We start from the raw sequence: 17,197 nt of genomic DNA, 5'->3' as shown, positions 1-17,197 counted from the left end.
TGCTGCTCCCCTCAGCAGTGTCTTCGGTCCATCTGCCTGTTCTGCTCCCTGCTCTGTCTCTGGTGAATTCTCTCACCCTCCTGCACCTCTGGCCTATACCCCAGTTCTTGTATAAATAAAATAAATCTTAAAAAAACAAAAACAAAAACAAATTAAAGCCACAATGATTATCGCATTACATACCTATTAGACGGTCAAAATAAAAAATACTTAAGGAGTAGCAAGGGCCCTACAAGGGGAGCTCCAGGATGGGCCCACGAGGCCATGGCCAAATTCCCAGCCTAAGCATCTGGCCTGAATCAAGATCGCACACCACAGTGAATATTACCGTCACAGGAAGTGGGAGCCCCACCCGCTAGCGTCAGGGGCCGCGAAAGTGCTGGAAGAACGAACGTCAGGCTAAAGAGACCGCGGTAAAGACTACTTGAATTTGGATCCTTCATTTCTATAACGAGTTAGAAACTACGTCCTGGTTCCTAAAAAGCTCTTATAATGCCATGAAAAAAACCCAAAGGGCCTGAGTTTTATCACTGGCAGAAAGAATCATTCTGATGCGTAAGCTTCCGTGTGAAGCCCCTACTTAGCACTTCAGTGCCCGACCAGATTACCTAAATCAGTCATCACGTCTCAGACTCTGATAACAAAAGTTGTATTGATTGACAAAAGCTAAATTGTTTAAAAAAAGTACGCCTGGACAAGATACTCTGTCTGAGAGCACATGGTCGCGCCCTGAGATGAAGACTGGGATAAAGATTTGTGGGAACAGACCAGCATCCCGCTTGTCTGGGGCATTGCCAACTACTATGCCATCATGAGCTTGCAGGCAAAGTATTTATGGAACCTAAGAGTAACTTGGCTTCAGCATGCACATTCCCATGTCTCTACTGTTATATTATGCCATGGGGGTAGGGAGGGAGAGAATGTTTTAATTTTTTTTTAAGTGAGGACACCACAGGCTGGTCAGGATGTGCAATTAACAGAATCACTTATAATTCTCTGGTACAATAACCCTGGGAAATAATGTGGCAATCTCTCAGTAATCTAAATATATACAATTACCATATCACCCAGTAATTGCACTTTTGGGCATTTATCCACAGAAAGACATGAAAAACCCCAAACATGAATATGCAAAGCAGCTTTATTTGTAATAGCCAAAAACTGGAAAACAATCAACATGTCACACAATAAGAAATATTTTAGCAAACTGTGGTACATCCATACTATGGAATACTACATAGCAATAAAAACAAGCTATTGCTATAACAACCTGGATATTCTCCAGAGAATTATGTGAGTGAAAAAAAAAAAATCAATACCAGAAGTTTGCATATGTATGACTTCATTTATGTGACAATAAAATTATTTATTTTAAATAATAAAAACTATAAAAATGAAGAGATTTGTCAGTTTAATGGTTGCCAGGGATTAAGAAAGGCGAGAGTTCCAGAAATAAGTGGATATAAGTTATGAAAGAAGTGGATATAACTATTATAGGACAACATGAGAGATCCCTGTGATATAAGTATTAAGTGTTCCGACTGCATCTATGTCAGTATCCTGATGGTGACATATTTTTACATTTCTGCAAGAGGTTACCATTGAGGTAAATTGGGCAAAGAGTGTAAGCTATCTTTCTGTATTATTTCCTACTACTGCATGTGAATCAATAATTATTCAAATTAAAATGCTGAATATTTTCCAAAGCCCCAAATTAATTAGAGGTCATTGGGCAAAACTAACATTTTTTCAAATGCCACTTTTATTACATAGCTTCTTATTGTCCATACCACCTAACCTAGCACTGGTAAATAAAAACCCCAAATGTGATAAACAAACAATCCAGACTCTTAGAATTGGGTATGATTAGATTTACACTCATCCCTAAAAATATTTCTTCCTCATTTCCAACAATGCATATCTTACAAATTTTTTGAATACCACAAGTCCTACCTACACCCATCACCTCTTTCAAACACTAATAATTATAAGCATCTTTCATAATAACCTTTCCATTTTGAAATTTTTTATAACAACAGTATTTGGCAAATACAGATTTAAATACTTTTTGTCATCTAACCTTTTCTAGATAAGCTATAAAACTTGTTACATCCCTCCCCAGTAGCATAGCGGGTTGAGCACAGCGCTGGACGTTGTCCGCAACCTTTGCAGCGTGGGTTCAATCCTGGCGTGCCAGCGAGAATCCCACATGGCGCGGCAGACCTCTCCTGTCTCGCCCGCTGCTCCCCTCAGCAGTGTATTTCGTCAGTCTGCCTGTTCTGTTCCCCATTCTGTCTCTGGTGAATCCTCTCACCCTCCCATGCATCTGGCCTGTACCCTGGTCCTTGGGTAAATGAACAAATAAATCTTTAAAAAAAAAAAAAACTCAAAAAACAAAATCCAAAAAAAACAGCCCAAAACTTGTTACATCCCAACAAACTATGTAAGAAGCTCTTAAAAGCTACTGTTTAGCTCAACAAAATGCACTTTTATGATAAAACCACTTTGCACTATAACAGGACAAAAGATGCATTGTAAGCTAAATGGTGAAAGAAGAGATACTTATTTCCTAGGAAAACACAAAGCAAGTGTGTTTCTTTTCCCTCTTACTACTAGCCAGGGCAATCAGGAAAGCAATTAAAGTAATCCAGATGGGAAAGGATGATGTAAGTCTATATCTAAGAGCAGATAGCAGGATCTCTGAAACAGAAAATCCCAAGGAAACCAACAAGAACTAACAAACAGGTTCAGCAAAGTTGCAGGATGCCAGCTCAGGATACAAAAATTAAGTATATATCAATACACAGTGAACAATTCCATTTACAATGGCACACAAAAAAAGAATAAAATATTTAGTATTTGTAACAAAATTAAGACAATATAAAACACCATTGAAAAAAATTTACAGAAGGTTGAAATAAATTGAAAACCCTAAAGGACTGGAAGATTTAAATATTGTTAAGATAGCAATGTTTCCCATAATGATCTACAGATTGAATAAAATTCCTATCAAAATCCCAGCTGACTTTTTTTTTTTTTTAATTTTTGCAAAAATTGACAAACATCTTAAAATTCATGTGAAAATTCAAGGGACACAAAGTAGCCAAAACAATCTTGAAAATGATGAACAAAGTCGGAGAAATCACTCTCTGGTTTCAAAACTTACTAGACAGCCTCATTAATTGAGGTAAGAATGATACTGCACAGGGACAGACATATAGATCAAGGGAACAGAAATGACAGTAGAGAAATAAACACCAACATTTATGGTGAACTAATCTTTGACAAAGGAGCCAAGAAAATTCATGAAAAAGGAAATCTTTTTAAGAAAAAGTGTTGGGACAACTGACTATCCATTCGTAAAAAATGAATTTGCACTGCAAACATAAAAGTTATTTCTGAAGGACATACAACAAAAGTAAATTATATAATCTATACTATATCAAATTAAAACTTCTGTATATAAAGTACACAACAGAGGAAAAAGGCAACCTACAGAACAGGAGAAAATATTTATAAATCATATCTGATAAGGGGTTATTATCTAGAACACATAAAGAACTCTTACTACTCAAAAACAAACAGAAAAAATTGACTTAAAAATAGATAAAGAGAGAGGTGAGCTGGGAAGTTCACCCATGCCAAGCCCCTTCTGGCCTACAGTCCGAGCCCAGAGAGGGAGCGGGAACCCACTGCCGGGGCAGACCGGGCGCGCAGGGAGTGCATCCCCGAACTGCCACTTTAGAACAGGGACATTTCTTCAGTAAAGACTGCTTGAAACTGGCAGAAGGTTCCCGGAGGAGCCAGAGGTGAGCTGGGAAGTTCGCCCACGCCAGGCCCCTTCTGGCCAGCAGTCCAAGCCCAGAGGGGGAGCAGGCTCCCAAGACTGGGGCAGACCAGGCACGCAGAGGAGTGCAAACCCGCATTGCCTTTTTAGAACAGGGACCTTTCTTCAGTAAAGCCTGACTGAAACTGGCAGATGGCTCCTGGAGGAGCCAGAGGTGAGCTGGGAAGTTCGCCCAAGATGCCGGCCAGTACCAGTAACACAGTGTCCCAATACATACGGCAAATTAGAAAACAGACAGTAGGGAGCAGAAAAACCACATGCAAACCAGCAGCTCCTCAGGAAAAAAAGCACACCACAAAAAGAAAACCACCCCCCAGATTGCAACGACAGTAACTTGGAAGAACTTCTGAGCCTTCCAGAAAAAGAATTTAAAATTGCCATGATTAAAAAACTGACAGAAGTCATAAAAGAAAACAATGATAAGGGAAAAATAATCAATGATCAGAAGAATGAAATTGAGTCCTTAAAGAGGGAAGTAAAAGAAATGCAGGAGATCAAAGAATTAATGGAGACGCTAAAGAACTCTGGGAAAAGCAATGAAAGCAGATTAGATGAAATGGAAGAACGAATAAGTACTCTGGAAGACACAGAAATAAAAAGAACCAAAACAGAAAAGGAAAGAGAAGTATGAAGGAAAAAGACCAAAGAAAGACTTTGGGAACTATCTGACTCCATGAGGAAAGGAAATATAAGAGTTATAGGAATCCCAGAAGGGGAGGAGAGAGATGTAGGAACAGAGAAAATATTCAAGTAGATAATTGAAGATAATTTCCCAAACGTGAAGAAGGAGCTGAAAATTGATATACAAGAAGCAAGAAGAACACCAAACTTCCACAACGAAAGGAAAAATACAGCAAGACACATAATAGTAACGCTCCCAAGAATCCAGGACAAGGAAAAAATAATGAAGCTGACAAGAGGGAAGAAACAGATAACATTCAAAGGAAAATCAATCAGACTGACATCAGACTTCTCCGAAGAAACGCTACGGGCAAGGAGAGAGTGGAGGGACATAGTCAACAGACTCCAAGAAAACAGATGCCAACCAAGAATACTCTATCCCGCAAAGCTCTCCTTCCTCTATGAAGAAAGAATAAGGACCTTCCCAGACAAACAGAAACTCTGAAATTTCCTTAAGACTAAACCCCCACTCCAAAAAATACTACAAGGAGTCCTAAAGCCAGAACCTCAGAGGGACAAATAACACTGAAAGAAGGCCCCCCCCAAAAGTTATTAAAAGAATAAATAAATAAAATCAAAGGAAAGACAAACACAATGGCAAATACAGATGCTAACATATCAATATTAATTCTAAATGTAAATGGACTAAACTCTTCAATAAAAAGACACAGAGTCGCAGGCTGGATTAAGAAATAAAAATCTAACCTTTTGCTGTATCCAGGAAACACATTTAGCTACAAAAGATAAAAATAGACTCAAAGTTAAAGGATGGAAAACAATCCTACAAGCAAATGGACCAGAAAAGAAAGCAGGAACAGCTATACTTATATCAGATAAAACAGATTTCAAACTCAAAAAGATAAAAAGAGACCCCAATGGTCACTACATTATGATCAAGGGGACAATATTTCAAGAAGAAATAACACTCATTAACATATATTCACCAAACGAAGGAGCACCAAAATATATAAGACAACTATTGTCATCTCTGAAAACAGACAACAGAGAAAACACATACTTGGTGGGAGACTTCAACACACCACTATCAACAATGGATAGATCAACGAGACAAAAAATAAGTAAAGACACTAAAGCTCTAAATAAGGATCTAGAGCACTTGGGCTTAACAGACATCTATAGAACACTATACCCAAAAAAATCTGAGTACACATTATTCTCAAGCGCACATGGATCATTCTCCAGGATCGATCACATACTGGGACACAAGACAAACATCAACAGATACACCAAGATTGAATCATACCAACCATCTTTTCTGACCATGAAGGCATCAAACTAGAAATAAACCATAAAAAGAAGGCAAGGAACTCTCCTGCCTCATGGAGATTGAAAACCACACTTCTGGAAGACCACTGGACTAACGAGGAGATCAAAGAAGATATTAAAAAATTCTTTGAATTGAATGACAAGGAGGACACCAATTTCCTAAATGTATGGGATACAGCAAAAGCAGGAATAAGAGGAAAATATATAGCAATAGAGGCTCACATCAAGAAACAAGAAAGAACTCAAAGAAACAACCTAATCTTGAAGCTCAAAGATCTAGAAAAAGAACAACAAAAAAAACCCAAGACCAGTAGAAGAAAAGAAATAATAAAAACCAAAGCAGAAATAAATGAAATTGAAACTAAAAAAACAATCCAAAAGATCAATGAATCCAAGAGCTGGTTCTTCGAAAAAATAAATAAAATAGACAAACCCCTAGCTCACAAAGGAAAAAAGGGAGAAAGCACAAATAAACAGGATCACAAATGAAAGAGGAGAAATCACAACGGACACAGCAGAAATCAAAAGAATAATCAGTAACTACTATGAACAGTTATATGGAAACAAGTTCAACAATCTAGAGGAGATGGACAAATTCCTACAACTCTACAATCACCCAAAGCTAGATAAAGAAGAAATTGAACACCTCAACAGACCAATTACAAGCAGCAAAATTGAAATGGTAAGCAAAAACCTCCCCAAAAACAAAAGCCCAGGACCTGATGGATTTACAAATGAATTCTACCAAACATTTAGAGACAATAGTGCCTATCCTTCACAAACTCTTCCAAAAAATTGAGAAGGAAGGGACAATACCAAACACGTTCTATGAAGTCAACATTACACTAATACCAAAATCGAACAAGGACAACACAAAAAAAGGAAAACTACAGGCCAATCTCCCTAATGAACACTGATGCAAAAATCCTCAATAAAATTTTAGCTATCCGAATCCAACAATGTATCCATAAGATAATTCACCACGACCAAGTAGGATTCATTCCAGGGACACAAAGATGGTTCAACATCTGAAAATCAATCAACATTATCCAACACATCAACAAAAAGAAAGATAAAAACTACATGATAATATCAATAGATGCTGAGAAAGCTTTCGACAAAGTGCAACACCCATTCACGATAAAAGCCCTTGAAATTCTTGGGATACAAGGAACATACCTCAACATCAAAAAGGCCATCTAGGGCCTCCCCGGTGGCGCAGCGGTTGAGCACTGGGTTGTGAAGCTGCCCGCGGCCTCTGCGGTGCAGGTTCGATCCCCGGCTGCTCCCCAGCCACCGGAGGAGGGTCCCACATGGTGCGCAGACCTCTCCTGCCGCCCGCTGCTCCCCTCAGCAGTGTACTTCGGTCCTTCTGCCTGTTCTGCTCCCCGCTCTGGCTCTGGTGAATTCTCTCACCCTCCCGCACTTCTAACTGTACCCAGTGCATGTATAAACAAAACAAACAAACAAACAAACAAATAAATAAATAAAACATGCCTCTATTAAAAAAAAAAAATTTGTTAAAAAAAAAAAAGGCCATCTATGACAAGCCAACAGCCAGTATCATTCTCAATGGTGAAAAGCTGAAAGCATTTCCATGAAGATCTGGAACAAGACAAGGATGTCCACTCTCACCACTGCTTTTCAATATAATACTGGAAGTCCTAGCCAGAGCAATAAGACAAGAGAAAGACATACAAGGAATCCAAATAGGAAAAGAAGAAGTCAAACTATCACTATTTGCAGATGATATGATAATATACATAGAGAACCCCAAAAACTCCACAGAAAAACTAATTCAACTCCATCAATCAGTTCAGTAAAGTGGCAGGATACAAAAACAACATGCAAAAGTCAGTAGCCTTCCTATACACAAACAATAAATCTGAAGAAGAAATCAAGAAAACCATCCTTTTTTATTATCGAAACAAAAAAAAATCAAATACTTGGGAATAAATCTAACAAAAGAGGTAAAGGACTTATACAAAGAAAACTCTAAAACACTGTTAAAAGAAATAGAAGAAGACACAAAGAAATGGAAAGACATCCCCTGCTCATGGATTGGAAGAATAGACATTATTAAAATGGCCATCCTACCAAAAGCAATATACAGATTCAATGCTATTCCAATGAAAATTTCACTGTCATTCTTCAAAGAAATAGAACAATTATTCATGAAATTCATATGGAATCACCAAAAACCCCGAATAGCCAAAGCTCTCCTGAAAAAAAAAAAATGAAGGGAATGGAGGCATCACACTCCCAGACTTCAAACTATACTACAAAGCCATAATCATCAAAACTGCATGGTATTGGAACAAGAACAGACACACAGATCAATGGAATTGAACAGAAAATCCAGAAATAAACCCACAGATTTATGGTCAATTAATCTTCGACAAAGGAGCAAAGAATATGCATTGGAGCAAAGAAAGTTTGTTCAATAAATGGTGCTGGGAAAACTGGGTTGCTACATGCAAAAGAATGAAGCTTGACTGCTGCCTCACACCATACACAAAAACCAACTCAAAATGGATTAAAGAACTAGACATAAGACCAGAAACCATAAAATACATAGAAGGGAATATAGGCGAAACACTACGTGATATTCACATCAAAGACATCTTTACAGACACATCACCCAAAGCAGTGATAGTGAAGGCAAAGATAAACAGTTGGGACTACATCAAATTAAAGAGCTTCTGCACAGCAAAAGAGACAATAACAAAAACAAAGAGAAACCCCACCAACTGGGAGAACATTTTTGCACACAACACTAATGATAAAGGACTGATCACAAAAATCTGCAAAGAGCTGATGAGACTCAACAACAACAAAGAAAATAATCCTGTCAAAAAATGGGCAGAAGAGCTAAAAAGAAACTTCTCTGAAGAGGAAATACAAATGGACAACAGGTATATGAAAAAATGTTCAACATCACTTGTAATCAGGGAAATGCAAATCAAAACTACCGTGAGATACCATCTTACACCAGTGAGAATGGCACATATTAAAAAAACTAGCAACAACAAATGTTGGCGAGGGTGTGGAGAAAAAGGAACTCTTCTGCACTGTTGGTGGGAGTGCAAAGTGGTCCAACCACTATGGAGAGCTGTGTGGAGATTTCTGGACCTACTAAACATAGAGCTTCCATATGATCCAGCAATTCCACTCCTAGGTATTTACCCAAAGGACACAGAAACATCAATTCCAAAGAGCACCTGCACCCCTATGTTTATAGCAGCACTATTTACAATAGCTAAGCTTTGGAAACAGCCCAAATGCCCAAAAATAGATGACTGGATCAAGAAGATGTGGTACATATATACCATGGAATATTATTCAGCATTCAAAAAAGATAAACACATGCAATTTGCAGCAACATGGATGGCGCTGGAAGGGATCATGCTCAGCGAAATAAGCCAGAAAGAAAAAGAAAAATACCGGATGGTCTCACTCATAGCAGGAATCTAGAAAACTTAAATAAGGGACCAGGAAAATGAATCACTATAAGAAAGTGAAAATCAAAATCAACAAAAAATTATGAACCAGAGACACTCTTTGGGGGGTGAGGGACGGGAGGGGAGGGATTGGGGTCAGAATGAGGAGGTTGCAATTGTATGGGGAATACAAAAATAAAATTTATTATTAAAAAAAAAAAAAGACTCAATGACACAAACCAAAAAAAAAAAAAAAAAAAGGCTATTAGAAAATGAGCTATAATAGATCTGAACAGAAACCACACTAAAAGAGATATATGGCTCTTTATATGACAAAGCATATAAAAAGGAAAAAGATGTTGCACATCAGAGAAATGCAAATTTTAATGAGGTACCACTACACATCTATTAGAACTGTCAAAATCCAGGGCACTGACAATACCAAATGCGACAAGGAGGCACAGCAGCAGGTACTCATATTCATTGTTGGTAGGAATACAAAATGGTACAGCCACTTTGTAAGGCAGTTTGGCAGTTTCTTACAAAACTAACTCTTAACATACACTCTAGCATTCATATTCCTTAGTATTTACCCAAAGGAGTAAAAAACTCATGTGCACATAAAAACCTACATAGTGATGTCTATTGCACCTTTATTCATAATTGCCAAAATTTGCTAATTTTTATTTCTACTTTGGTTTTACATTTTTGCTCCTCCATATGTGCACATTCCATTTACCCTCCACCAAACAACCCATGACAATATGCCAACCACTTCCCTTCTCCCCTCCCTTTATTCTGTTCCCTCTGGTACACCTTAAATTTTTTCTTCTAAATCCAACTTACTCCTGTTGTATTATGCCTGTGTATGATTTTTGGTTATGTTCCACAGATAAGTGAAACCAATCAATATCCATCTTTCACTTTCTAACTTCTTTCATGTAACATAATCACCTTGAGGTCCATCTATTTTATCTCAAAAGTCACTATTTCATCTTTTCTTAACAGCAGTGTAGCATTCTGTTGAGTATGTCTCTCAACTTCTTTATCCATTTATCTCTTGAAGGGCACTTAGGTTGGTTCCATTGTGGATAGTGCTTTTATGTACACAGGCATTCATAAATCTGTTCAAATACCTAAGAATAGCGGTGTTGTTTTATGTATAAAAATAGAATTTCGATTTTATTTTTCTTAAATCTTCATACCATTTTCCAAAGAGGCAACACTAAATTTCATTTCTACCAACAGTGGATGAGAGTTCGTTTTTCACCACATCCTCACCAACATTTGTTATTTTCATACCATACTTACAGAGGTGAGGTGACCTTTGATTTGCATTTCCCTTATAAAAAGCAATGTTGAGAAACATTTTCACGTCTTTAGGTCATCTGAATGTCTTCTTCAGAAAAGTGCCTATTTAGATCTTTCTCCCATTTTTTTTTCATCAGGTTACCTGTTTTTTCTTGTTGGATTGTATAAAAAAATTGTATATTTTGAGATCAGTCCCTTTTCACATATATGACATGCAAATATTTTTCCCATTCTGTAGGGTGCCTTTTTGGTTTTGTGATAGTTTCTTTTGAGGTACAAAAGCCTTTTAGTTTGAGGTAGTGCCATTTGTTTTTCATTTTTGTTTCCCTTGCCACTGGGGTTGAGTCTCCAAATACCTTTCCAGTTGATGTCCTATAGTGTGCCCTCTATGTTTCATTTCAAGTTTTTTATGGTTTCAGTTTTTATATCTAGATCTCTAATTCATTTTTTTACTTCTTTTTTTTTTTTAAAGATTTATTTTATTTATACAAGAACTGGGGTACAGGTCAGATGTGCGGGAGGATGAGAGGATTCACCAGAGACAGAGAGAGGAACAGAACAGGCAGACTGATGAAATACACTGCTGAGCGGAGCAGTGGGCGAGACAGGAGAGGTCTGCCTCGCCATGTGGGTTGTTCCGAGGCCGGCAGGGATCAAACCGGCACTGCAGAGGCTGCGGACAGCTTCAAAGCGCTGCGCTCAACCACCTGTGCCACCAGGGAGGCCCCCTTATTCACTTTTTTTTTTAAAGATTTATTTACTTTTTTATACAAGCACTGGGTACAGTCAGAAGCACAGGAGGGTGAGGGAATTCATCAGAGCCAGAGCAGGGAACAGAACAGACAGACTGATGAAATACACTGCTGCCCTCTAATTCACTTTTAATTAATTTTTGTGTATCAAGGTAAGTATGGATCTAGTTTTTCTTTTCTTTTTTTTTTTTTGCTTGTTGCTATCCATTGTTTCCCAATATTATTTGTTAACGTTTTCCTTTCTGCATTGTATGGCTGTGACTCCACTGTCAAAGATTAACTGCCTAATTTTGTGTGAGTTAATATATGGGCTTTCTATTCTATTCCACTGGTCTGAGTTTGTTTTGCTTTTATTCCAATATCATACTACTTTGATTACTGTTGCTATGTAAAATAGTTGCAGGCAGCAAGTGTGATACCTCTATTTTTCTCTCTTCTGTCAGGGTTGCTTCAGCTATTCAGGGTCTTTTGTTAAAATTTACACTTAAATTTTAAAAATGATTACTTCCCTTGAAAATAAATAATTGGGATTTGATAGGTATTGCATTGGATTTGTAAAATGTTTTAGGTACCATGCACATCTTTTAATGATGTTCATTCTTCTAAACTATGAGCATGGGCTAGCTTTCCATTTCTTTGTGTCATCTTTTATTTCCTTTAACAGAGTTTTATAGCTTTCAATATATTCATCATTTACCTCCTTCATTAAGTTTACTCCCAGGTCTTTCATACACTTTGGTGTGATTGGAAATGGGGTTTTCTTATTTCACTTTCTTCTGATATATTGGCTGCATCCAGAAATATAACTGATTTTTGTGTACTGACTTTGCAACCTGCTACTTTACTATATTTGTTTATTATTTCTAGTAGTTTTTTTGGTACTCTATGCATATTATCATCTCATCTACAAGCAATGACAGACTCACAACTTCTTTTCCAAATCAGATTCCTTTTAAGTCTTTTTCTTACCTAACTGCTTGAGCTAGAACTTTCAGTACTATGCTGAATAATAGTGGTGACAGTCTTACCTCCGGAGACTCCTGTATGATCGAGTATGATCTTGACTGTGGATATGTCACATATGTCCTTTAGAACGTTTAGATTAGTTCCATTTATTTCCATTTTATTCAGTGTTTTTATCATAAATGGATGTTGAATATTGTTGAATGCTTTTTTAGCATCTATTGAGATGATCATGTAATTTTTATCTTCCTTTTTGTTGATTTGTTGAAAGATGTTTATTAACGTGTGTATGTTGACCCATCCTTGCATCCCTGTAATGCTTACTTGAGCATCGTGGATGATTCTCTTAATGTTGCTATATTTGGTTTGCTAGGATTTTATTGAGAATTTTTGTATATGTTCATCAGGGATAAGTCAATAGCTTTCTTTTTTTGTACTGGTTTTGGTATCATAAATGCTGGCTCATACAATGCATTAGGGAGTTTTCCACTCCAATTTTTTCTGAAGAATTTGAGGACAGGTATTAGGTTCTCTTTGAAGGTTTGGTAGAATTCACTGCAGAAGCTACCTAGTCCTGGATTTTTGTTCTTAGACTTTTTATTATACTTTCAAGTTCAGAAACTTGGGGTTGAACTATTAAAGCTATCTCATCTTCATTCAGTCTTGGGAGGTTGTATGAATCTAAAAACTTGTACATTTCTTCCAGGTTGTCCAGTTTGTTTGCATAGATGTTCATGGTAGGCTTTTATATTCTATGGATTTTTGCACCATCCATCGTAAGTAATTTCACCTCTTTCATTTCTACTGGGTTTCCTCTCTTCTTTATAAGCCTAAGGGCTTCTCAATTTTATTTTTTCAAAGAACTAGCTCTTGGTTTCACTTAACTTTTGGACTTTTTTGTTTCCTATTTCATTTATTTCTGTCCTAACTTTTATAATTTGTTTCCTTCTGCTGATTTGTGGATACTTTTGTTCTTTTTCTAGTTCCTTCAGCTGCATAGTTTGATTGTTTGAGGTATTTCTTGTCTTTTTTTTTTTTTTTAATGTGGGCCTATATTGTTATGAACTTTCCATGTGGTACTGCTTTTGCAACATCCTTTAAGGCCTGGCAGTTTATCACTCCAATTTTATTAGTCTCAATATACTTTCTGATTTCTTCTTTGAACCACTGTTGTTTAGAAGAGTTTTGTTTAGTTTCCATATTTGGTTTGTTTTGGGATTCTTTTTGAAGTTAATTTCTAGCTTCATACCACTGTGATCTCTGAAGATGTCTGATATAATTTCTATTTTCAGAGACATGTTTTGTGTTCTAGTTAGTATATGGGTCTATTCTTGAGGATGTTCCATGTGTCCTAGAGAAAAAAGTGTACTCATTTCTTTTGGGATGGAACACTCTATAAATGTCCATTAAATCCATCTGGCCCAAAAATTCAAGTAAAGCCTTAATTTCTTTGCTAATTTTCTGTCTGGATGATCTATCCCTTTGTGTCAGTGGTGTATTAAAGTCTCTGACAAAAAGTGTATTTTTGACAACATGTTGTTTTAGCTCTTTTAATGGTTGCTTTATATAACTAGGTACCCCTTTGTTAGGTGCATAAATGTTAAAAAACTATGTCTTCTTGCTGAATTGTCCCCTTGCTGATTATATAGTGGTTATCTTTGTCCCTGATTACCTGTTTTAGATAAAAGTCTGGATGATCCATTATGAGAATATCAGTTCCTCCCTTTCTATTTGGATTATTTGCAGGTACAATCTTGTTCCAATCTTTTACTTTTAGTTTGTTTTCATTTTAAATGGCTCCCTCACTGAGCATAATCTTCAAAAGGAAGGAATTTCTATCTATTTTGTGCAGTGATATGTTCTCAGCAGACCAGTGACCAGCAAATTACACATTCAGTAAGCATTTGTGGAATGAATGAATAAATGTCCAACCATAAAGGGACGATTAAATTGTTATTATTATACAACAGACTATTGTATAATATAAAAGTATGCATTTAAAGAAATTTTAAAAGGAAATGATCTATGTAAATTAAAAAAAGCATCCCAAAAATATAAAGACATGGCCATTATGAGTTTACTAAGAACAAGACACATGACACTAAAGTTCACAGGGATGGAGTGTTGAAGGATTAATGCTAAGTGAAATAAGTAAAAAGGAGAAAGACAAATACCAGATGTTGTCACTAATATATGGACTATAAAGTAACTAAATTAATAGTCTGATAAAGACAGCTGAAAAAGTAACCCTTGATAGCTGACTACAGAACTGAAGCACCAAAAGTTGTGCAGGTGTTGGAAGAGGGGAGAAAGCACAATGGTCTATGGCAGTGGAATATGGGTGAGTTAGTGGTGGCTGCACTATGGTGGTGCCCCAATTTACCTGAGTTAAAAATAATTATAAAGGAAAAAAATAAACTACAGTTCACAATCACTCAGCAAGTTCTAAAAAGTATGGTGAACTACAAGTAGGATGGTGAGGTACCATGGTGAGGTACTTTACCCAGTTGTTAGAAAAATTTTAATTCATCAAGTTTGAGACTTTTCCCCCATAACCCTGTTTAAGCAAACATTTTAATAATCTAGACAAAAGTAGTTACTAAATACATAAATGGGCAGCAATTCATATTTTATTTTTTTTTAATATGCTACAGTATGATGCGACTATTGAAATTGCAGAACACATTGGCATAAAGAAAATTACCACCTACATTTCATGGTGATCAGATCATACCATGAAAAAAATTTCATGCTTAATCTAATTAAAGACACTGTATTTTAAAGTAATACAAACTGGAGTCTACCCCCAAACAAGGCAATTTGATTGATGAGGGATATGAAAATACTAAGCAAGAAGATTAAAGAAAGGAAATGTAGATCATGGGGGGGAAATGTATTTTTAAACAAAGGATGCTAGGACAATGGCCATTCTATTATTTACTAATTTTGTTTTTCACATATGTAATCCCCAAATCCAATCTAATTTATACTTTTAAAAACTTCACCAAAATTGAGATAAGAAGAAAAATCATGTTGTACCATTGATGAATAATTTTCTAATAAACTGCAGTGCAGGCCATAAAAATCTGTGCATATGATGACTATACCAATTTATATAGGATTAATAACAATGGTAATAGCTGCCAATTATTAAGCATTACCAGATACCACACATTCTATTGAGTATTTTATAGGCATTCTCTCATGTAAGCCATCCCAAAACCCTGCAAGGTAGGTATTACTACACTGTTACTGTTTCTAATAGCAGAGTAAGTGCCTTATCCTCAAGGGAATGGATAAACTATGACATATTCATATACAGGAATATCTACAGCGATAAAAAAGAATAAACTGTAACTATGTACATCTATATAAAAGAATCTCAAAAACCTAAGGTTATGAAAAACACAATTCTCGGAAGAGTATTTATCATGCTGATTCTATGTACTACAGAGTTAAAAACCATACTAAATGTCAAGAAAAACTACACATGTGAGGGGAAGGAGACAGACACAACTTCAATGGTATTTGAATTAATTCTATATCTCCAGCTGGAGGGCCAAAATGCAAAAAATATTTTTACTTTTCTTTATTTTTTATAAATGCTTCACATATTCTTTTTTATAAATGAAAGTTAACAGTGGAAGGAATATAAATATTATTTAAATGAATGTCAAATATATGTAAACTGTTACAGCTCTGTGTTCTTAAGCTGGAGAGAATAGCTAGACTTCACCTACATCTCAAGCTATCACCCTCAAGGGAAAACAAGAGGAACACCAACATATTGATAAGACAAATGAATTCATTATTATTTTCCTAAAGAGTTATTTTTTTTAGTAGAAAATTTGGAATAATAATCTAATCTTTGAAGAATTAAGGTTTCTAGCACTTGAGACAAAGACTAGCAATGACTCAGCTAGAATCATCAATGATGCAAATTTCACTACATTTCTTTCACTATTTCTCTTTTTTCAACATCTAGATTTATTTCCTACCTTGGACAAAGCAGTTGTTCTCTCATGAGCAAACAATTTTGCTTTGATCTCTTCTACTTTTCTCCGGTCATCTTCATTTAATTCTGAAATTGAGTAGCCACACTCATATTCACGAGCCAAGTTAAACTTCAGATTCCAGGCTGGAGAGAAAGCATAAAGCACTTGAGATAACACACAGATCATCAGTACAGCCAAATTAATATCTATCACAGTACTTAATTGTGTGTACTCTCAATCATATATATTATTAAAAGTTTTGAGAGATCATTTCACTGAAATAACTGATTTTTAAATCATACTCTATATAGATATTTCTTCAAAGAGGTGGCTGTAAATACAGTATTCAATCACTGTTATTTTAATCATGCGTCTAATCAAGACAGTTCCTTTGCCTCCCCTATTAGTTCCTGCTTCACTTTCTGCCAATTTGATGAAAGCTGAAATAATAAAGATTCCCATGCAGGCCTGAATTGTTTATATGCAAAATATGCTTCCCATATTGTCTTAGATATTTTTTAAGCAGAATTCTATTAGAGATCATTCGGATCAGTAAATAATCCTTTAAACCTTTAACCCAATTTTAGTGCGAAATAGCTTGATTAGTTTTTTCTAATGTCTAAGATCAGCCTCAAGAATTTTATTAGAAAAGGGAATGAGAAAGACACACAGTGATGCAGAGCAGAGCAAATTGGGTTTTCTTGGTTTGCTGTTTTGTTTTTGCCTTTGTACAAAATAAGGATAACTATAATGGGAGGATTAGGAAAACATAAGACTTTAGTTTGGGAGTCCAGGGTACCACCATACTCTTTCAGCCATCAAAACCTACTTCCCCCAAGACTCCAAACAAACTAGCTCTATTAATACAACTTAGCTGCATTATTGGTTAAATGAACTTTGGATTGTTTAAAAAAAAAAAAA

The 17,197-nt window shown here is 36.1% G+C and overlaps 1 protein-coding gene across 7 annotated transcripts in view; it reads right to left on the bottom strand.

Moving 5' to 3' along the window:
- The window catches only part of ALMS1 (ALMS1 centrosome and basal body associated protein), a 136,101-nt gene that overhangs the window by 64,380 nt on the left and 54,524 nt on the right, over positions 1-17,197 (bottom strand). For all 7 annotated transcript variants that reach the window (XM_037527631.2, XM_037527633.2, XM_054701731.1 and 4 more), the window contains one exon: positions 16,280-16,419. In XM_037527631.2, the coding sequence (XP_037383528.1) occupies positions 16,280-16,419 (140 nt within the window). The remainder of the gene's footprint in view (positions 1-16,279; positions 16,420-17,197) is intronic.

The sequence above is a fragment of the Talpa occidentalis genome, unplaced genomic scaffold (genome assembly GCF_014898055.3).
Source record: "Talpa occidentalis isolate TD23 unplaced genomic scaffold, MPIMG_talOcc4v2.1 talOcc4.5, whole genome shotgun sequence".
Taxonomy (NCBI): domain Eukaryota; kingdom Metazoa; phylum Chordata; class Mammalia; order Eulipotyphla; family Talpidae; genus Talpa; species Talpa occidentalis.
This window is presented reverse-complemented; position numbering and strand designations above follow the sequence as displayed.